We start from the raw sequence: 22,966 nt of genomic DNA on the forward strand, positions 1-22,966 counted from the left end.
AGATTGGTTAACAGAAAAATAAACCAGCTATGCCATATACTTTTTAATGACCCCATCACCAAGGTTGCAAGGTTACATCTGATAGAACAAGGGAAGCTAAAACACCCACTGCTGAGGAACTGGAGTGGCTTGTGGGGCAGCACTCCAGAGTTTAGTTTAGAAAGCAAAGGTTATATCCAAAAAAATTGCAGAGGAGGTAAGAAGGACAGAGCAGATTCCCCAGCACTGGAATTTGGTCATGACATTAAAATAATCAGTTATTCTAAGACAACTTTCAGGTAAAATGTTAGAATTAAGATAGTTCTTAGGCAGTTTTTTAAATACGAATTCTACTTTTTAGAACCAGATTAACTGATTTTTAAGAGTCAGTCTTATTGATGACCTCTAAATATTTGGAATTCCCAGTGTCTTTTGTTCACTTCCTCTGCTCTTCCTTTGCTTTTCCTTTATAACCCCAAACCTGGCTCTGTAACCATGCCACACGCATGCCTGCCCCAATGTTATTAACATCTTATTAGGCTGAGAGAGAAAATGCATGAAGAAGTAATTGTATTAAGTGACTCTCAGAGTTTGTAAATTAATCACCATTGTGCATGCCCTTGGATCAGGCTGCCAGAGGCATTAATCATCTAATCTTTGCCTTTCACTCGAGAGCTCTCAATGTTTGCTCCCAGCATTTGGCTAGGCAGCCTAGTGTTAACTTTCCCCTGGGGGTGGTGGTAGCAGGGGAAGTAGGAAAAGAAGAGGTAGCAGGAGGGATTTCCATGTTACTGGGATGAGAGTTGGGGAACTCAGCTGTGGTCCAAAGAAAGAGCCAAAAGCCTTTGGGTCATATTTCACTGGCAGCAGTGAAAGGACTGAAAGGAAAGGGAGTATCTGAAAGCAAGTGTGGTAGATCTGATTTTAGGCAGTCAGTCTCAAGGCATGAACTCATGGGCAAGACCCTCACAAGTGGCCCAGAGGTCCCAATATCCACCAGAGGCTGGGCAGCTTATATCAAGGGGAAACTCTAAGTGCTGGGTTTACTGCATGAAAAATTTGAGTGGCTGAGTTATCCTCCGCCATAGGCAAATTTCCTGCAGTTGTTCTGGACTCAATCAAGCTGCCAAAGCAACCCCAGGCAGGCAATCTGAAGGCTCAGTTTACAAAGACCCCAAGAGATTGACACAATTAGGACTGAAGTTGCTCTGGGTTTACCAGTGATTTATGCAGTGTAAAAGCAAGTGGCAAAAGGCCAGATTTTGTCACTTCCACCTGCGGGCTGGGACGCTTGCCTCCTCCAGCAAGTACTAAGAGGCACATTCTGGAGTGGGTCCCTGGCAATATGCTCCGTGTTTCCCAGTGAGTCTTCTGTGGAGAATATTTAAAGAAGATCAGGAAGTGAGGAAAAGCAAGCAAATGATATCAGGAATTAGAGCCACAAAATCCCTCTGACTCTGTAAGAAGCTCCTACTCTCAGGCAGAGTATGGTTCATCAAAGCATCCTCAGAGTGTGAACGTGCAAGAATTAACACCTTGTGGCTGCCTTAGGAAGACAGCTCCCTACCCTGATTCTTGGCTGCCATCACCTAATCCTGGCTTCTTCTCCCCCCTGCTACCCTGCAGTGCAGCAGTAGCACTCAGCTCCACACACAGTAACACATAAAAACACTGCATACTGACTCAGCAGCTGGAAACAGGGAGACACAGCCCCATGCTCTTCATGGAGCACTAGCAAGTAGTCTGCCCATATCTGCCCAAGAGCTTTGCCTGGGCTTACATCCTGCAATCAAAGCTAAGAGACCTTGTTGCATTCCCTGAAGATCATTCCCCCACTACTTACAGCAAGCTGGAATTCCTCTTTTATGCTCAATGGGCACTATCATGTTGGTGTTAAAGACCATCATTCTTAGACATTGTGTATTCTGCTCTCAAAATCAATGGGAACTCTGGATGTTCAATACAGATGGGCCTGCATCTTGCCAGGAATGACCAAAAGGTAAATAATCAAGCTAACAGTGATGACACTGGAGGGGAAGAGGAAAGGGACTGTGCTCAAGGAGTTTGCAAGAAGTGCCAGATCTGAGCTGGAGACTGCTCCATACAAGCCCGCAGATGTACCAAGTGATATATTTCATAGTCAGAAGAGGATGGGGAATATTCCTAAACACAGATATTTTGGGGAACATTTAATAACCTGCTTACTGGAAGTAGATTGCTCATGCTGGGGTGGGGAGGTAGGTGTTCAAGATCACAGTCTACCCAGTCACAGAGATATCAGGTGTGAGTGAGAGGCATATCCCTGGTGTAAATCTCCTGGCAATAACTCGAGGTACAACAAATGGCAATGTTTACTGGAAGCTTTAGTGTATGCAATTTCATCTTCTTTTGGGGAAAAAGATTTGACAAAGTCAGCTGTGTATTCCAGCCGCTTGTCTTGCCTGATCTGTTGGACCACTCGACTAACATGCATTGCATTCAAAGTATTAACACAAAGGTCTTGCTGCTTACCTGTTGGATTGGGATAGTTGATTGCTGGAAAAAGAAATAGAAAAACAAGTCAGAATAGCTAGTACTCCTCCAAGTCACAAATCATAATCAAAGTGTGAAAATAAAACAAACACATCAAGAAAGGTCACAAATGCATGAGTCTCCTGGCAGCATCCCTGTAAAAAAGCAGTGCTTGGTGCCTGTGTTGGTGTGGAAAAAGATGCTGACACTCTGATCCAAGCAGCAACAGACCTTAAGAAAATCCCACCTAATGGGTGATCCTGGGATTGCATAGGGAAACCCTTCTGGCAACACAAGTAGTTTCCTGCTGGAGCACCCAGTGGGATAGCACCCACTTAGAAACCAAAGCTTGGTATCTAAGAGGGGCATCAAAGCAGTTTGATGCACTGTGGAAGTTTGAGATGACAGGTATGCTGGGGACACCAGACACGTTGTCAGTCCATGGGACAAGAAGGTTGTGTGAAATCAAGCAAACATAGAAGGAGAAGGATCTGTACTTTCTGCTGAAATAGAGAGTAAAGAAATCACAGAGTTGTGGGAATAGAGCTGTGAGCTGTTGCAATGATGGGGAGAGAAGTATGGTCAATGTATATCAATGGGATAATCCAGGATTCAAGGTATTGGACAGAGCTACAGCCTTAGGGGTGACTAGTTAGGAAAGGAATCATGCATTCAGCTCTGGAAATAACTGAAGTCTCCCGAAATCCTCTTACTTTTATGGGTGTGTGGCTAATACACAGCATCCAGTGGCTATCTTGTGTAATACGCCTCTGTACCATGGGGAGTACAGCATGGCCTGACTGGGGTTTTGGGGATCTCCTGTCCACAGAGTGCAGAGTGCAAGTCAGAGCTGCTGAGTGAGGGATGAGTGGACACTGACCTTCAGAGGTCTCTATTTAGTGCTCTGCATTAATGGCAACATCCAAAACACAGTCAGATGTGATAGCACTGTGTCTCAGAACTCTTCAGAGCACAGAGACCCACCCAAGGGTCACAGAAGACCACACCTCTGCCTGCCCACATCCCCAGGCCTGAGGCTGGGACCTGCTCTCGTAGGCAGGACCGAGGAGGAGACACCTACGTTCCATGTACCGGATGATGCGGGCAGCCATGTCTCCAGCCCCAAAGCTGGTGATGGGCGTCAGGCGAACTTCATAGCTCTGAGGCACTTTCAGGTTGGGCAAGATGTGCTCCAGCAACAGGCCTTTCTCCATTTTCTTCACAGGAATGAAGGTTTGGATGGTGTTTCTCTGAGAGAGCTGCACAGAAAAAGAACCCACAATGTTATAAAAATCCTGAAAATGGAAACCTGAGCAATCCTGTCCATCATCTAACACCCTATTCCTCCTCTTCCTATACAGACATATACCTCGTTGCTCCATGAGACCTTCATGCAGTATTGATTTGAAAATGGCCATCCCTGGTACAGAACAGTGATCAGCAGCCTGAGCGCTCCCTGAAGGGAAGCCTTGGTGTCCTCCTGACTGTAGGGACAACTTGAACTACAGGTCCTGAAGCAACTTTGTGTCAGAATCAATGGCTTCAGAAGGGAGAAAATGAACCCAGTTCACCCCTGTTAGTGCACCCAGGTCCTGTGCAAACATAGCACGGCATTTCACCAAGATACCCTTCAGTTCACAATCACTGCTGCAGAATTCATTCATTTGCTGCCTGGGCCGTGTGGCATTTCATTTCGTGTCTCACTGGGACCAGTCTGCTACCATACTTCCTCAGCGACCTTCCATAGGGTCCATCCTTGAACCCTAGCCCACACTGCCCTGCAGACCAGAGCAAGGGGTCTAGTTCAAGTCGATGGTTCTCTGGAGTCCCTCATAGGCTCCCTCTTCCTCTGATGCCCATTGGAAGGGGCTGAACTATGCTAGCTGAACCACAGCAGCTAAACATTGTTCAGTTTGCTAAGGCAGCAGGGCAGTTTCAAGAAAACAATGGGGAAAATATCGTTATCAAAATCACCAACACTAAAAATGATGAATTACATGTCAGTGAAACTTCCCTGCCATGGTCATGCTTGCTTGGCCGGGAAAGGACAAGAACGAGGATTGCATTGTGAAGATAAAATTTCCTGCCTGTTGCTGTGCAGTGCCTGGACCCTTGTGGCAAGATATATTACTGGGGATGCTGGTCCTGGTAAAAAGACCTTTGTCAGGACTTTCCATAGTCCAGCGTCCACTAAGCTTTCCCCTGCCTCTGATATATCCTCTAGGCTGAAGTTTTCATCACAAAGGCAATTCTCCTGACAGGCAGTCTCAGTGTTTGCCATTAACTCTGAAGTTACAGGATTACTGGAACGGGAGGAAGGTTTACAGCAAATCTGTCAGTGTAGAGTGTGTGGGGCAAGAAGATGGAGTGAAGGCACAGCAGAAGTGGAGGCCACTATCAAAGCAGGGCAGGGGGCAATGCCGATGTGGCCCTTAGTAAAAAGGAGTACATGCAATCCCTCCTCTGCTTGTCCCAAGCCCTCTCATATGTAACTCTAAGTTCAAACTCAGAAGCAATGGCTGCTGCTATAGAGCTTTCCAACACGGCCAGGACACATTGACCCACCTCCTTGATCTGCCCACAGTTTGGACGGTGCTCCCAGGGGAAGGGGCAGGGACTGGTCCCTGGGAACCCGTGGCTGCGTGTGGTTCTCACAGTGAAAAACACTTTTGCGCCTGCCTTACAGATTGTACCTCTGTGAGACCTTTGTGCCTGAAAAGATCAGGGTGTAAGTTGCTTGAGGAACTACTTGCTGCAGTCTCCTCCCCCTCCTCCCCTGGATACCAGGGAGCAGAGAGCTGGGAGCTGTTCTGGTGCCTTCCCCCAGCTTGGTGCTGCCCTACAAGGTATCTGGGAGCAGTCCTAGTGGGCAGGACCAGGGCAGTGCCTCTGGGAACCAGAGGCACCAGGATGCTGCTGGGATCTGTTCATATCAAAAATGCCCTATCTGCACACATGCAAGCTGAGTTCTGACCCAGCTGGCATTCCTACTGCTCAGCCCTCCCATCTGCAAGCCCTCCACACTGCTGCTCAGGCCAAGCAGTGGCAGAGCTGGCTCCCAGGGGCAGGCACTTAACCTGGGATCATTAGCACCAGACCCCCAATTATCTGGGAGAAGAGGAGCAGTCAGAAGCCAGAAGCAGGAGGCTGGAGTGGTACAGCTTCTGGCATGGGACCTTTTGGGGAGTGGAGTGTGACTGGGAGGGCTGGCAGCAGCTCCTCCTCACAGGCTGCCGTTTGCTGGGGTGTTGGGAAGGCAGCTAGCAAATAGGAGGAGGTCAGGAGCCATTTCCCTCGTCTAGACATAACCTTTAGATGAGAAACAAAATGGAGAGTCAGAGAGAAACCTGAGAGTGAGATTCAGACAGTGCAAATTCCACCTCAGCCGGGAGTTAGGTGGAATTTGGGTACCTAAAGCCTCTGGGAGCAAGGTCAAATCATGTACTCTCCCACATCATCTAATCCAGGACAAAGTGAGAAATCAGGCTCCAGTCTGGACTGCAAAGCTCTGCATCCCCCAGTTGAGTCTATCCGTGGGGACTTGTGTAACCAAATAAATAACTGGCAGCCAACCAGGTTTGGCTGCGAAACAGAAATAATTAAAGGCACATATGCTTCCCATGCGTTGCAACCTCCCTGCTGTCCAGAAGAGACCTGGATCACTAGGTAATGGGAAAGGCACAGTCAAGGCTCAGCATGTATCTCCTCTTGGTGCAGAGAGGTAAAGTTTTATGAGGGTCTTTTCCCTCCACCAAATACTCTGTAGCTAAATCTTCTCTCAGCCTATGTTCTCTCTATTCAATATGCAACTTGGACAGACACAAGAGACTGGCTGCCAGCAAGACTGCCCTCTGCACATCTTTACTACAGTTTCTACAGTCCTGGCATCACAAAAGAACTGGCCCTGGATGTCTTTGGAAAGACTGACTCTTCTCTGTGAAAAGCAGCATGGGCCTTGAGCTAGCTGCAGCTGTCAGTAGAAATAGCCAGGTGCGCTGCCAGCACGGTTTAAAGGGCATGAAATTAGTGCAAGGGAGAAAAGGGGGCAGCTCCAGCCAGCTGCTTGCTGGCATGTAGTCACTAGCACAGGTCCAGCAAACAGAGACATAAAGGCCAAGGTCTGCCTCTGCATCCCCCTCCTTAAACATCCTTTGCATCCCCGATTGCCAGCAGCAGGCCTGTGTAGAGCTGCATGCATCAGTCCAGTAGGAACCCATTTTTCAATCCACTTCAATTGCCATCTGTCTCCCTTTCTCCTGCTCTGTGTGCTCTCTTGTCTCATGCTATCCTGGTATCTCCTTCCTTCCACCCCCTTCTCGGCGCCTCTCCTCCGGATCATGTTGACCCAGTGCTCCAGTTTAATATTGCTGCAGTGCAGTTAATAAAGCAGAGGCTGGTGCAGAGGACAGGGAAACACTGGCCACCTTATTAGAGATGCTGAAGCCTCAGTGGAGGAGCTCATGCAACAAGCTCATTTATCACCAGGCTCAGGAAGCTGCCAGTGGGGCCAGAACAAGAGCACTGCGCAAAGCACAGCCTCGCCTTTGCCTTTACCTCCTTCCATTCCCAATAATCTGAGGAAGGGGATGGGGAAGGAAAAATATCCAAACAAATCCACAGTTTCTACCAGCTGGCTGTGAATATCACACAGGCTGCAGAGGTGAGAATGTTCTTGTAGAGTGGGTCCACTAAAAACACCTTACAAAGGGCAAAATCAGCCCCATGTGGCTTGTGTGTATTCATGTGCAGTGTATGCAACCTGTCCCTTTCCCCTGCCACTGTAAGCAGTATTAGCGATCAGGGAGAGCTCACTCACACGCACTCAGCCACCAAATCTCTGGGAGCTGCAAACTGGGGCTGCCCTTTCTCATTCCTCACCGCCACTTACCCTGCTGGTGGGTACTGTCTGCCCTTTCCCTTGTTGTATCATTTGAGCCAGCTCATGGTGCTTGCAGAGTGCTTGTCCCTCTGCAGCCAGCCGAGCTGGCCCGTGCACCGGGAACACACACCAAGAGTCTCAGAGACAAAACCAGGATGCCACACTACCCCTGCCCCTGCTTCCATTCCCAGCTGGGGCACTGTCACATCAGAGGGCCCAAGGTACAACACTGCCACACCTACATTTTCTGTTTATAAAGGCTATTAAAGGAAAAAAAACAGGATAGTGTTTTCAGACTGAATGATGTTTATGCCAGATATGTACCACCTAGCAGCCATAATAAAGCTAAAAGATATTAATAAACACATCTGTCAAGAGTTACTGTTGTGGTTCTGCTCTACACCACCACAACAACCTACCTGTGCTGAGACTGGTGTGACTTGTGAAGCCATGCATGTGGTCTCACAACCAGCTGTATATTAATGCTAGTTTGATGGAGAAATTAGAAAGAAAACCTGTTCCATCACCAAGTCCCAAGGAATTGTTGCAAACACCAGCTAGAAAAATGTACATTAAAATCATGTACATTCCCCAACAAGCTGATCAGAGCAAAGGAACTGTTTTGCAGGCATCCAGCTTCCCAGCATTGCAATTCACTTGTGATGCTCTCTCTTAAATTGTCCCACTTCTTCAGCAACTTCTTAGCTCAGGGCACAAGCACTAGCTCTGCTTTCCAATATCTCCATTCAAATCCTTTCCACACATGCTCGCTCTCTCACCCTTTTTTCTCAAGCCTCATTCAAATTCCCCTGGCTGCTCCTTTCTGCAGCACAAAAGAGACAAGGGGTGGCTGCCTGCATTCCCACTCCATCCTCACTAACTGCAGATATGGGCTGCTGGGAAAGCTCCAGCTCCATCCGCTGCCTCTCCTGCCTCTCTGAAGGCACAGGAGGCAGTAGATAAAGGCAGGCGGGTGTGGCGTGGCAGCCTCGCACTCAGGCTCCATCCCTCTGGCAGGCTCTTCCTTGCTCCCTGAACAGCTCCGCAGAGGAGCACACCAGACAAATGCTGTCTGGGCACGTGTGCAGGAGGGGTCGCCTAAGCCCCCTCACTCTCCCCCTCCTCTTTCATCTGTGAGTGTCAGGACACTCTGGAGAGCAGACATCCACCAGACTAGGAGCTGTGGAGAGCCTGGTGGTGCAGGAAGCACAGGTATCTGAAAAAGATCTGAAATGAAGCATAGGGCAATAATCTGGACAAAATAATCTTCAGATGCCTGTGTAGTTCATGGGCTGCACTCTTCAAGCAACCAGCAATCAAGGTGGTCTTCAAAGCTCAGTGTCAAGCTGCCCAGTTTCTCAGCACACATAGACATCCCTGCTTAGCAAGGTCTAGGGACCAGTAGAAGGTGAGAATAGCAGTAGGGCACTTTCCTCCTGACAGGCAATACCACTCAGGGTGGGACAGAGCCTCCCATTTGTACCGTGTCAGCCTGTTTGCACAGTCTTGGCTTCATTACACAGCTCTGTCCTAGAGTGCTGTAGGCATCATCTCTTATCAGATTTCCCCAGTGGCTGCCACTGTGATGACCTCATCCCAGCAAAGTTCAGCTAAGATACAGCTGCTCCCTTCCTAAGTGAGTGTTGTTCCCAAAGACCAGAAACAATCACACCATTGCCCTCAGCATGATGGGACTGGCAGTGTCTGTGGCCATAAACAGGTGACAGCCAGGAAAAGTGCTCCCAAGGTACTGCAAGGGGCTGAGCTTCTTTATGGTGCTGGTAGCAGCTCCTGGGATGAACATGGGGCTTGGCAGTGCCAAACCTCCTGCTACTCCAGCAGACATTCCCTGTCCTCAGTTCCTGCCCCAACTGTGCCTTCAAAGCTACAGGATATGTGGCGGAGAGGCAACCTCAAAGAGTTTAGAAGCCATGGACTTCTTAAAGTAAAAAGAAAAAAAAGGAAATATGATTACAGAATTTATGTGTGCCAGAGTTTATAGTACCAGAGATTGAAAGCAAATTATCCAATTCTCCATCACTGGAGAATGAGTGCCCAGCAGATGAGTTTCAGAGGTAGAAGTAATTTTTTGGGAAAAGAGGAATGAATTGCTCAGAAACAGGGTCAAGAGGGATGTAGGGATAGGAAATTTTAGGGAACTCTCTTGATCATGAGGCTCCAATATATTCCACAATGCTGGGAAAATATGCCATAAATCTGGCCCTTCTTTTCCCCTTTTTCCCATTCATTCTCTGACACATAGCAGTGGATTGAGATTATGATCCTTGATGTCACCTTGGCACCACAGGGCAGAACAGAGGAAGACGTCTTCGACATTTCTTTTGAACACCATGAATTTGATGCTTGATTTCTGTATTCTGGCAGAGGGATAAAACCCCTCTGCCCCCAGAGTTCAGAGAAGGGCAGAGTATGGCTACAGTCTAGGACAGAGCAGGGGAGGTACACTCTTGGCTGACAGGGTCCAGTCCCCTGTCACCAGAGGGGCTGCCTCTGCTTATTAATTTTATGTATGTATCAAATCCCATCTTAAAAGTGGTTTGTTCCCTTTAGGCCTGCCCCTCTCCCTGGACATCTCTTCCAGAGCCTGACTGCCCTAATGTTCTCATTTCCAGACTGAATTTATTCACATGCAGATTGCACCCAGTTATCTTGTGCCAGAATTGTCCTCTGGCTTCAATGGCTCTTTTCCCTCGCTGCTGTTTGACCCCCTGATGTTTTATAGACAGCAATCACATTATCACACTACTTCTCAGCTTTTGCTTTGCTGGCCTAAGCTGGCTGAGCACTCTGTGACTGCTCTTGTAATACAGACTCTCACTTCCCATGATTGACTCTACAATCTTTTTCTGTATCATCCCACTTGCTGGAGTTTGGTGCCCCAGCCCTGCATACAGGATGCACTGGCAGTTCTCCACCTTGGCCCAGAAGTACCTCAAGTTCCATCTAGGAGTACACTTGCCCTTTCTCACACCTGCATCTTCTCAGCAGCTACTCGAAGTCAACTCACTTGTGCAATGCACTCATTTCCCAATGATGAGCTCCCAGTCTGCAGCACCTTCTGCATGTATGACCCTGCCTTTGTACCACTGCATTTCATCCCACCAGAACCACTCAATTAGTTTTCCATCTTTCAGATCTTTCTTCCAATCCTTCTTGATCCTTCACCAAGGTGGCATTGTCTTCCAGCCTGGTGTCAGCTGCACAAAATTTCAAGAGCACAATCATAATAGAGGATTCTGTACTCACTGGCTGGTATCAGCTGCAGGGAAGATGCCTGCCTACTCTGGAAAAACCATTTGGGTAAGTTTTGGGTAATGAAGAAATTTGGTTTGGATATGAAGATAGTCATTGTGATGTTTCTTTATAATCTCTCATCAAACTCTGTCTGTCTGTCACATTGAATTGAAATATTTTCCTTGGTTAGTACTTAATCACCGTCTTGGATGGAAATGATGTCAAGCATTAACCTCATCAATTAAAGGCTCAAGGTAAGTTTAAAGTTGCATTTATTTCATTTTCCTTGCTTGACAACCATTACTCCCAAGGGGTTTCCAGAACAAATAATCACATTGCAAGCACAAAGCTGGCATTTCCCAGACAAGCACATTGGTGAACTGAAATTCATGCCTATGTTTTTCATCAGCCAAGCACACGGGTTCGGATCCTGGGATTAAGCAAGGATGGATGGCCAAAGCAAATCCATTATTCAGTCTAAATGAAGAGTCCTGGAAGCTTTTTGTACTGAACTGTTTTTTATCAGGAGGCCCAGTTTCTGGGCTGAAACATTCCCAGCTCCAGAGAGAGAAGCTACTGTGACCTTCAGTGGCTTCTGAGGACAGCTGGAGCCATCTAGGCTGGAAGTCAGTCTCTCTCTCTCTTCCTCCTGCACAGGCAATCAGCTGCCCATCCTCATTAGGTGCCAAGAGCAGCAGATTATGGCTTCCTAGAGAAGCCAAATTGGTGCTGTCATGAATTACTGTAAGTGCTTGTTCCACACTCTTCAATAATGTCTTTCATTAGGATCTGATCAGAAAGCAATATGTATTTTATTAGCGTATGTTCCCTGGTCTAAGGAAGAGCAGACCTAGCCTTCACTCTGTCAGAGAGGCAGTTAAGCACAAGCCTTTACTAAGGTTCTGTTCTACTGTCTCACAGCCTTATTTTCAACCCTGAAGGCACATGCAGTCCTTCTGTTACAGACTGGAAGCTCTCTACTGTTACTGCAAGCTCCTACCTGCACCTGGCTATGCACCGCAGAGCCTGAAATCCCCTGTCTATTGTATGGGCACGAGCTGGATAAGAGACAGTATCTCTCATGTTCCTCCACATCCCCCACTTGCAGAGAGCAATGGTTCCAGACTTTTTCGAGCCTCACATCTGAAAATCAGCACTGCTCAGTGCCTTACTGGATCCAACTTTATACCCATCCCTACGTCAGTAAGCACAGTCTCCTCTTCTGCCAATTTCCTTGCACTGGACACATCTGCTTGCAGCCAGACCCACCTACGTGTCTATGCACTGTGCTGTCAGCACTTCTGGCTCCAAGATAAAAAAGCAATTTGGCTCTGCACAGCCCAAGTCTGCCCAGCTGCGGTTAGGCTGAGCTCTGAGCCACTTTCCCTATAGTATGGGTGCAACTTGCAAGCAGGACATGCTCCACCAACAGGAGTTGCCATCTCCCAGGCTTCTTTTCTTGGGTTCTCAACAGAACCTGGCAGACCCCTCTGCTAGGGCACCTTCACCCTTGAAAACAACTAATAAAGGACAGGGCTGATGCTTCCTGGAGCAGAAATAGCCTTTTTGTGTGACTCTGGACTTTCCAGTCTGGTACCTGTAATGAAGGTATATAGGTAAGCATCATTCCAGCCTCTAGGCTGTCTACAAAGAGGAGGCAGAGGCAGCACAGCATTTGCAGAGGGAGCCATAAAGCCCTTCACATTGCTCCATGCTGCCTGCTTCATTTCTTTATGATACACAGCCAAAACATCCATCTAGTGCCTACTCCTGCTCCTTTGTGACTAGCTATGGGAGAGACCACATCTCTCTTCCAAACCTCTCCTCTTCACACGCTCTTATCTCCAATGTGTTCTAGGAAGTGAGAGCCGGGGGAAAAAAGAAACAAAATCAAGAACAAAACCTAAAAAGGAAACAGAAACAAAAGAAAGAAGAGATGGAATATAGGAGGGGGAGCATGAAAAGGCACAAAGATCCCCAAAGAAAAGATGGTGAAGCAGTAGGAGGAACATGGACTGACTACTGAAAACAACAGATGAGCAGAGTAAACAGGCAGAAGCTGCATCACTGCCTATCAACAGGGACTTTAAGGAAAACTCAGTACTAGCATGTATCCCTTGAAGCCACCGAAGGAGTGTGAAAAAGAGATGGACAAAAAGGACTGACTTTGATACCTGGTAACCATTTTTCATTCTGCACTCAGCTTTGCAAAACACAAGCCAAGAGCCTGCTGGATACGAACAAGCACAGTGGTGTGAAAACAACATCTCCGTCCTGCAAGGCTGCTGTGAGGGGTGTACTGGCTTGGGGAATCTGATTATCTCTTCTCTTACATTTTTCTTACCCCAAATGAACACTGAACAGTGGTGTTGGAAGCTAGAAATGCATGAGATTTTCCTTCTAGATGTGTTTTAAGATCATACGAGCCTTTCTGGCAAGGTGATTTGTATTGTTCTTCTCAGCCACTCTATTCTAAACACAGCTAAAACTAGGACATCTGCTTGGATTATTCCCTTGTACTAGGAAAGCTAAACAATATCCTGCTTTCTTTCTTGCCCAGTCAAGTACTTGAACGGCATTAGGAGCAGTACTTATGGAAAGTTAATGTTAAGACAAAATCTCTCTGCAAGGCACCTTATGAATGGCAAGACACCTTGTAAAACTGTCAGTACCCTGTTTTGGGCAGGTTACCTTACGCTTTGGATCTGGGTGAGACAGAGGTGGTTTTCCCCATAGGAGCCCTCACAATGCCGTGCTTTGTGTGGGTAGCTAGAAAGAACTTGGTAACACATCAGTGTTTTGGCTACTGCTAAGCAGAGTTCCCACAGCACCACCACTGTCTCTCCAACACTGTCCCCTCACCAGAAGGCTGGGGGTGGGCAAGATCTTGGGAGGGGACATCATATCCAGGACTGATGATTCAAACTGAGCAAAGGGATATGAAAGTATGACTATGATATTTGTCTTCCAGAGCAACTGCTACATGTACTGAACACCTGCTTCCCAGGAAGGGACTGGACATTGCCTGCTGATGGGAAGTAGAGAATCAGTTGTTTGTTTTCCCTTGCTTCTGCACATGGCCTTATCTTTGGGTTATTAAACTGCCTTTATCTTGACTCGTGGTTTTCTCAATCTTATTTTCTCTCTCCCTGTCCTGCTGAGGAGAGGAAGGATAGAGCAGTTTGGTAGGCAGCTGGCATCTAGCCAATGTCAACTAACTACACTTTACTTACTTTAATCACAGAAGAGAAAAGACACCTTAAGACTGAGGCACAACTAATCCGCCACTGTTCGTATTACTAATTTTCCCAACTAACTGATTAAAAATGATCCGTGGACTAGGGAAAACCAGCTCAGGAAAACCATGTATCATATTGAAGAGCAATTTGTGAATGCAAAAAGACAGAATTAATCAAACTAATTCATTAGTTAAGCATCATTTGCTAAGCTCTCATGGGCAAAGGGAAGAAGTCCCAAGAATGGCACTGGAAACTGTTAGACTACCAAAGGGGCAAACCTTATCCCATGGCTACCAGTCATTTCCACTGAAATCACACCAGACCCACCAGTGCTGGTCAGGCCCGTGCCAAGCTTCCCTGGCCACCCTCATAGAAAACATGCTGATCCTCTGGCTGACAGGGCCAACAACAGCCACAGCCAGGCAGACACCTCCACCTGCAGTGAGTAATGGCCGGGGGAAAACTCCCTTCCTTTGTGCTGGATGGAGGCTCTGTTGTTGTCCACTTTGCCAATAGAGAGCACAAACCTGAATTGTGGAAAAAGCTCCTTGTTTCCACCCCCCACCAAACATTCAGCTATCCTGGGATCTTCCCTTATAACACAGGTGGAGAAGATGTTGTTCTAGCAGCATCCTCTGTGACAGATTTCTAGGGATGCAAAGAGAGATGGCTCAATGTGCTGTCAGCTGCAGTGACTGATGGTGTGTCCCATTTCCAGGCAGCAGAGAGCACAGCTGAGGTAAGATCCTGCTGTCTTCACTCCCACATGCCTGTGGCAAAGTCACTGCTTCACCTCCAGGTCCTGCACAGCAATCTTACCAAGCTTCAAGGACTGCTTGTCCACCATATACTATTGAGCAGCCAGCTCTCCTTCCACCAGCACGTGGCTCACACTCAGTCCCAAACCTCTCCCCCTCTTGCAGCCTAGAAAGGCAGAGCCTTCTCTCCCCTCTCTTGCTTTCCCTGGCTTTGCATCTTGGTGGCTGTTCAAACCATCCACCAAGCACACCTCCCACTGACACTGGCTTATTTCTGCATCCTTTTCCACCTCTTCCTCAGGGCTGAGTCCTGCCCAGCATCACGTAGGCCACTAGCACAACTGAAGGCAATTGTCTTGAGAGCACAGATATAATCTGCCTATTCTCACTTCCTGAACAAAAGTTGAAATTAAAAGAAAGAGCATCAGTAGGGAGATAGGATAGTTAGAACTTAAAAAAGCCCTTTTTCCACTACAGAAAACGTCTCTGCAGGTAGATGGAATTGCGTTGATTTGACATCCCATATGACAGCAGCCTGTGATCAAACATCAAACTGGGAGACAAGGTAGGCAAAAAAATAAGAAGAGGACTAGAGAAGCTTTCTGACAGATGTGACTTATAAGCCATCCTGTGACAGAAGGTCTGCTTTGAGAGTCAGTGCTGGGCAAACACTGTGAAGCCAAGCCACTGGAGTCCCCAGCCCCAAAACCAGTGAGACGGGACCAGCAGAGCCCATATCAAGTGCAAGGATGAACAGTAAAGGGATGTGGTTTGTCACACCCCATGGGTATTTCGGTCCACACAGCACCTCACATGCAGCCAAGGCCACCAAGTGCTGCTTCAGGAAAAGCCAGACTCCCTTCCTGGCTGCAGCCAGCTGGGACTGTGATACTCTAGGTAAAGGGACTCACACATCCTTGTTCCAAGTGCCCTGTCTGTGTCCTACCCTGGACATCAAACTGGGCTGTCCAATTAAGCACCCTGTCAGCTGGAGGTTTTTTTGGTGGATGTGGCACCACAAACCTATTCCCTTTTTCCAGGTAACGCCAGGTCAGTGCACCACAGAGCACATTTTATCCAGAGCAGGATGGGTCCCTTCTTAGCCCACAAGCTGCAACTCTTCTTCAAGCTTTTCATTTTCTAGTATGAAAACTAGGACAGCCCTGACTGCTTTTTAGTTAAGTCCTAAATCAGATATCACCTCCTCAGCTCTTGCAGCATCCTCCAGCTGAAAACCCCACTGCAATACTACTGTGGGAATGCACAGGATAGGGCCAGTGAGGTCACAGTGCATCAGAGAGCCTTGGGATGAGGGGTATGGACCCAGCCTGGTCTGCAGCAGTTGCCTTGGCAATGGCAGCGTTGTGCTGTGGAGCCAGCAAAATGTCAGATCCTTACTAAAGTGAGTTCAGCCACCCTGAACTCTGCCTTGTGCAGAGCTGTCTCCTTACCAGGTGTCCCCCTGCTCTGAGGTGCAGCCCACAGGCAACCCCCTAAGGCACCAGCTGCTTGTTTTCCCAGGAATCTTTGCCTGAAGCCACCACAGCATGTGCATAAGAAAAGGAATTTTGTTCACCTCCCAGGATACACGGCTGGGCTGCTGCAAGACCCAACACCTGCTCAAGTGTATCACCTTTCTGCAGTCACAGCCTTTTCCAATCTGGGACCCAAAGGCATTCTCAAGCAAACATTTATGGGAAAATGTGGGTGGGTGCACTGCTCATTCATCCTCCCTTTTGCTTAGTACCACCCCCTGCTCAGCATGTAAAGAGTGGGAGAGACACCCGGCCCTCAGAGGGGTGGCCGGCTCCGACAGCTAATGAAGCCAAAGACAGGCAGCAGTAGACAGACACTGCTGAAGTGGGCTCAGAGGAGAGAAAAAGAACAACTCAGAGGCAGAAATGAAGTGATACAGATCCACAGGCCGTGGGCCTCGGCATACAACCTCTCCTGCTGCGTTGGGATGGCTATCAGCGGAGTTAACCTTGCACTCTAATCACAGTCATTAAATTCCTGCTAATGCCCCTGTCCTATGTCTGTCCAAACAGCTCTGTTATCTGTCACCTCCCCACATGGTGTGCAGGCTCCCCACTGCCACAGCTCTCATTAATGCTGCTCTGGCTGGCTGATGAGGCAAGTGGCAGCCGGCTCCCAAGCCCAGATGAGTTTTGGAGACAGCAGGGAATGTTTATCCAACATGGAGGGGATGAAAGTACAAACAAAGAGAGACCATACAATTACTCAGGCATTGCACAGGGCCAGTCTCATTAAAGACAGTCTTCCTGACAGGAATTAATCTGAAGTGACAACCCAGTGAGCTAATTTAGCAGATGGGTCTGGGGCCTGGCCCAGTGCAAATTTCAGGGGTCTGTCTAGCAGGTAGACTGAGACTGCTCTGAGGAGGGGAAAGCCAGGAAATATGTAAAGCTGGCCCAGTTTCTGGCCCGAGCCTGTGTGTGAGAAGGTACAGAGGAGACTGCAGCCTCAGGTCATCTTGAGGGGAGCAATGAAGATTAAACTTTTGTACTGCACCAAGAGCTTCTCCTTCCTCTTTCTCTTGCAGCCTCAGGTCACGGATGGGTTCCAGCTCATTGAGTGCACAGTTATTCTGCCACTATCGCCCATAACCAAAACCACCAGCCCAGCTTAGATCTTTCCTCCATGATGCAACCTGCTTGCAGTACTAGAATGGCTTTTCATTTCTCTTTAATGTTAGAGCAGAGCCCTGGGACGGGTATAAAATACACAGCGAGAAACAAGCAACTTAAAAGGCTTTTTATTTTTTAAGCAAAGATCTGGTTTGGGGAGGCTGCTTTGAATCCCCAAGCAATGAAAAGCATTTTCACTTGGAATGCAGTACTTCGGTGCCTTTTCTATGCTGCAAAAATACAGGGAAGAAAAAAAGCTGACCACACAAATAGCCAAAAAGCCTCGTGGCATCTGCCCACAACCAAACCACCCAAGGCTGTGACCTCATTGAGGTCACTGGCAGAGGTGAAGTAAGGTGTTTGGCATTTGGATCAGTTGCCTTGCAGCAAGAAAGGGAAAACCTCCCAAGCTGTCAGGACAGACGGCTGTGAGGCCCCTGCTGTTTTTCACTGGGCATGTTTTCCCCTCTGATTTGTCACTCAGCAATGCCACTGCCCAAGCCCACCTGAATGACAGCCTCCAGGAAATAACAGCCTCTTTGCCGAGATATAGAGTAGAGGCTTTACAAGAAGCTTGCTCCAAGTTGCTACCATATGCACTTTCCTGGGTCAGTGGCTCCAAGCTGTCAAGCTGCTTATCAGGTTTTAGTTGAAAGTTAATTCTTATTCTACTGGAACTGGTGTGTCTGTTGTGCCTCTCAGCCTGCTCCAAAGCACTGGGATCAATCAGCTCTGGTGGAAGTGCATCTGCCCATCTTGCTGGGAGCCCCCATGCATTGCTTAGGCAACCAAATTCCCCCAGACTGCTTACAACCCCCCCAGTAAGGCCCTAGGAAGCTGCTGAACAGGAAGAATTGGAGGAGGCACAGCACCAGGCAATTAATAAGCAGCACTCTGACTCTCACCCAGCCCCATTTTCAGCAGCTGCAGCAAGCAAATTTAATTCAAGGGTTCCCAGGTGCCCTGCAAAGCATCCTGCTACTTAGGGATCTTCACATTACATATGCCAAAAGTTCCTTGAGCATACCAGGGAGTGTGAAATGAAAACTAGCAAACCAAATTGCAACCAGTGGGCATCCCAGCTGGTTTCCTTTTGGGTTCCATCTCAGCGAGAGTTAATTCTCCTCTTTCCATCCCCTCTTTCCCCTGACAGCCCCTCACCACCCCAAGACTTCAGGCTGCCACATTCGTTCATCCTTAAGGTGCTGAAGAGCCCCTGCCATGAGCACTGAGGCTGCGGAGCTCCCAGGACTGGGGGAGAAGGGCTGGCTGGCTAAGCCTCCACCAGCTTGATGCTGGCAATAAATCTGTTGCATCTGGCCACGTGTAAGGCCCATTTCACCTAAGGAGAATATTCCACTTCAATCTGAGCTCCCTAGGAGGATTTTTGTGCCACCACAGCTGGTGCCTGGAAAGCCAGCGTATCCAGTGAGGAGTGTGTGCAGGCGAACAGCAGCTCCACATTCAGGCAGACAAATCCCCTTTCTTAAGAGCTCTTCAGTCAGTAACACTTTTAAGCGTTTAAGGTTTTCACAGTTATATTCACTAAGGTCACTATGTTTTGCAGTCTAACAATGGAACAGAAGGATGCAAAGCTTAGCCCAGGTGGCCCAGCACAGAGAAAAAGGTGCCATAAAGCCGCAGAATCTGCAGGACATGGGAGAGGGTGATGGAGCAAGGAAAGGAGTGAAAGATCAGAGGGTGTCACAACGGTGCTTGGAGTCCAGGTGAGATGAGACATCACAGCAAAAACGCCAGGAAGGCAGCACATGAACACAGGGAAGCAGTAGGCTGGATATGAGAGGGGATGTGATCCTCTGCAGCAAGGAAATGAAAAGGGCTCTGTAAGACCTCCATATGGCTCATGGAGGTGGAGACCTCACCAAGAAATGCAAGTGTTTTCATTGGAGAAAGGCCAGGAGGAGGCACTACCATGAAAACCTTTTCTATTGTGTCCTAGTTTCAGCCAGGACAGAGTTAATTTTTTACAGTAGTACCACAACAGTGTTTCCTGCTTGTGCTTGACAGAAGTGAGAACAAAGCTCCCCTGCCTCCTCCTCTCTCTGCCTTCCCTTATCCAGTCCCAGGCCACCATGATAACACCTGTAACCATTTCTAAGAGCCTTCCCATTTGACTGGGCTACAGCAGGGCCTCAGTATCATGCTCCTCTAAAACACAGCACTCAATAGCCACAACTACGTGGTGATGCTGCAAAAATTAACAGCAGTAACCAATGGGGTATGAATAAAACTGGGGGGGGGTGTGTGTGTGTGTGAGCAAGGCACTCAGCTCCTTTCTCGTTGTAACTTAAAGCAGAAAAGTGATTTCCCCTTTCTAGATCCCTATTGGTAGGAGCTCAGTGAAGAATAGAACCAAGATTACTTTTAGACACTGTGCAAAAAGAAAAAAAACCCCTCAACTTACTGGAGAAGGGTAAACCCCACAAATTTGTTCATTGAGTTGCAGTGCTGATAACAGCGAAACTTGGCCCAGAGGGAAGATCTACTATGACAAACTGCCTTCATTATTAGAGGCTCCCACATGTCCCATATTATTATTAAGTACTGACAATGTGCTCCATGCAGTGTGAGTAACAAACAAAGGCTGTCTGACCCCAGAGAGCTCACAATCAAACGGAGACATAAAACTGGAGCCTACTGTGCAGAACTAGAGGAAAGAGACACTTGAATCTTTTTAATTATTTCGTTTTCTCTCTACAGTAAACAAACTTTTCCTTGCAAAATGCGTTTGCTTCCCAGCTACCACTGAATGGCAAGAACCACCAATTTTAAGCGTCCCCGTTTTTCAAAACTGTTGAATGCAGGCACTTTGCTGGGAATGGATGAAAGTCCAGCAATCCTGCTAAGATAAGGTGCTCTTTAAAAACATCAAACTCTTTTCCCTAACCTTCTCCAACCAGTGATGTCTTCAGATTTCACTCAGTCCTCTCCCCCGGCCCCCAACCCCCAGTATGATTTCTCTTCAAACTCAGAAACCTTGAAACCCACTTCTCTTCCGCTACAGAGTTCATACAGTCCAAATAGCTTAGCTACCATGACAGGATGAAAGCCCTTCTGCAACACAAATAGCCACTGACTTTTTCCTGCAGTTCCTGCCTGGAGAGCTCTTCAGCTTAGTCCCTTTTTTCCACACGAGTGAGGAGGATGGAATTCCACTCATTTGAATCTTTGGCCTACAAAATCTGCAGCACCAACTAATGACTATAAGGCATTGTTCCCATTAAAACCCCACTCAAAACGCTGAGCATGAACAGCCCAATGGGGCCCGTGGGGCTTTGAAAGACCTCGACTGTACCCAACCCCAGAGGCAAAAATGAACACCGAGATGTGCACTTGGCCTGTTTCTTCCATTCAGGGGGGAAGGTGCAAGACCATCAGGATCTGCCAATTTCATCACTTTCAGCTCTTAATCAGCAAGGAGGCATTGATGTAAATGCCTCCTGAATGGCTCTCTTCCCAAGGCCATATGCTGGGGCTCCAGAAGAGCAGACCTTACCTGCCGGACTTCTAGGCGGTACTTGAGGATGGGATCCACAGCATCAGGCTCCTTCTGGGTCCACTGCAAGACGTAAGAGTAATTCTTGGATTGCTTCTGGCTCAAGGTGGGGTTGGGAGTGTCATAGTAAAACTCTGGGCTATAAGCTTTTGCTGGAGGGGAAAAAAAGAAAAAAGAGGGAGGAAAGTAAAAGAGTGGGATCAAGGGGAACAAAACTTACAAAGAGACGTGGTGAGAGTGGAAGAGCTCCACTCACCAGCTTATCCACCTGCCTCTAACATGATGGACACCTTCACTGTTGCAGTAATGTGCCACCATTTTCTGTGAATCACTATTGCTTTCACAGCCTAAACTATTGGGAAGATTAACAGCCCTGCAACACCAGTGGGACATGACCAGCACCTGAGAAGGTGGGAACAACTTCAGTTCTCCAGCTGGAACCAGCTCTAATCTTTTCTCCCTTGCTTTGTAGTTTAGATTGAAGTAACTGGCATTTCTCCCGTTTCATCTGCTGCTTTACAGAGACTCCTGCTAACAAACCCTGAGGAAAGATCATTTGGCCAGTAGGTCATAGGAAAAGTGTTATTTATCACACAGAGACCATGGCATTAAAAAGGAGACCTTGCTCCTTCTGCACCTCCCCTGCCTTGGCAACACAGTGCTCCAGCCCCTTTGTAACACAACAGTCAACTCGGCAGCAAAGGGGACACTGACCTCAGCCCGGGTAAAAGCAGTGGGAGCTTTGGCAGGGGCAGAGATGTCTTTTCTAAACCCACATCTCTCCTTAAAAACAGTGCAGCAGGAGAAGGGAAACACAGGAGGAAAGACGTACCAGAGAGAAAACAAGCAGTTCAGAGAAGAAGAGACTTCCCATCATTTCCCCAGCAGCCGCTGTCCCAAATCACTATCAAACAGAATTTGAAGGCTCCTGCCATGCAGCCCAGCAGCTGGCAGACTAATTAATGCACAGGGCTCACAGGCAACTCGAGGTCTTATCCATAACCGATTTTGCCCTATTTGAAATTACGATCATTTCACCCAGTGAACTTCAATTTTTGGAAGGTCCTGTCCTGAGCACGGCAGGAGTTGGACCTAAATGAAAGCTTAGGTGTCTGGGTTCAGGTCCAGTCTGAACCAGCAGAGACCAGAAAGATGCAAGGGATGCTGGAGAGCAGAACAGGCATGAACACCATCTCCCCAGGATGTCTGTCTGCTGCACTTTTCCACTTGAATCACAGGCCCTGCCATTCTGTGTGGTTATAATTAGGCTCGACAGGATTCAATGTTTATTTTTTATGAACTCAGATGGATAATATTGATATTTATTTCCAAGTCCTTTTTCTCTTATTATTTTTATTGACTTGAATTTTTGCGCAAGCAAGAAGTTCAGAACCACCTCAGAGACTAATAGCAGCTTATTCAACTTGTATTGACTATGGAAGTCAAGCTTCATAATGGATTTCAAAATAAAATCAGAACTGATGATAATCATTATCTTGCATGATATTAATTCCTTATTAATTGACTCCAAGATGGAAATAGAAGCTAGAAAAAAAAAAGGTTTTGATAGAAATACTGCACATCAAAATACTTTCAGAACTTCCTTCTGGAAGCTTTTACTATTGCTGGAAAGTTTTGTCTTTTGCTTGGGAAGAGCTGAAGGTTATCCACTTCTGTCTTTCAGGCTCTTCTGTGCTTGTGGCTAGTGAGGGAGCAGATGATGAACAGTACGGGCTGCCCTGATAACTTCCTCAAGAGGAATGGGTGGATGTCTCACTATCCTTCCAAAACATCTTGGAAAGCTAATCACCCATCCATAGAAGAAAATAATCCCATCCTGGTCAGATACATGTACTGTATTTTCAGTGCATCTGAACATCCCACAGTCACAAATAAGTCACTTTGTCACACAGGAAGGTTTTTGTTTTGTTGGGTTTTTTTTTTGTTGTTGTTGTTTTGTTTGTTTGTTTTTTTCTTTGTTTGGTTGGGTTTTTTTGTTTTGTTGGTTTTTTGTTTGGTTTTTTTTTTTTCCACAGAGAAAAAACAGAAACCAAAAAAGACCATGCCATTCTCCCTGCTCAGGTAGGAAGGCTGTGGCTGATGGGAATTAAAACTCCAGCAATCCTGAGCCCAAGAACAGCAGTTTGGTCACTGGAATATTTTTCAGGATGCTGTACAGG

General features: G+C 47.4%; 1 protein-coding gene across 3 annotated transcripts in view; it reads right to left on the reverse strand.

The window, feature by feature from the left end:
• MDGA1 (MAM domain containing glycosylphosphatidylinositol anchor 1) overlaps positions 1-22,966 on the reverse strand; it is a 147,020-nt gene that overhangs the window by 26,140 nt on the left and 97,914 nt on the right. For all 3 annotated transcript variants that reach the window (XM_032102726.1, XM_032102725.1, XM_032102727.1), the window contains 3 exons: positions 20,787-20,938; positions 3,572-3,749; positions 2,491-2,514 (listed from right to left, as the gene is read on the reverse strand). In XM_032102726.1, the coding sequence (XP_031958617.1) occupies positions 2,491-2,514; positions 3,572-3,749; positions 20,787-20,938 (354 nt within the window). The remainder of the gene's footprint in view (positions 1-2,490; positions 2,515-3,571; positions 3,750-20,786; positions 20,939-22,966) is intronic.

This window comes from Corvus moneduloides, chromosome 3, assembly GCF_009650955.1.
Source record: "Corvus moneduloides isolate bCorMon1 chromosome 3, bCorMon1.pri, whole genome shotgun sequence".
Lineage (NCBI taxonomy): Eukaryota > Metazoa > Chordata > Aves > Passeriformes > Corvidae > Corvus > Corvus moneduloides.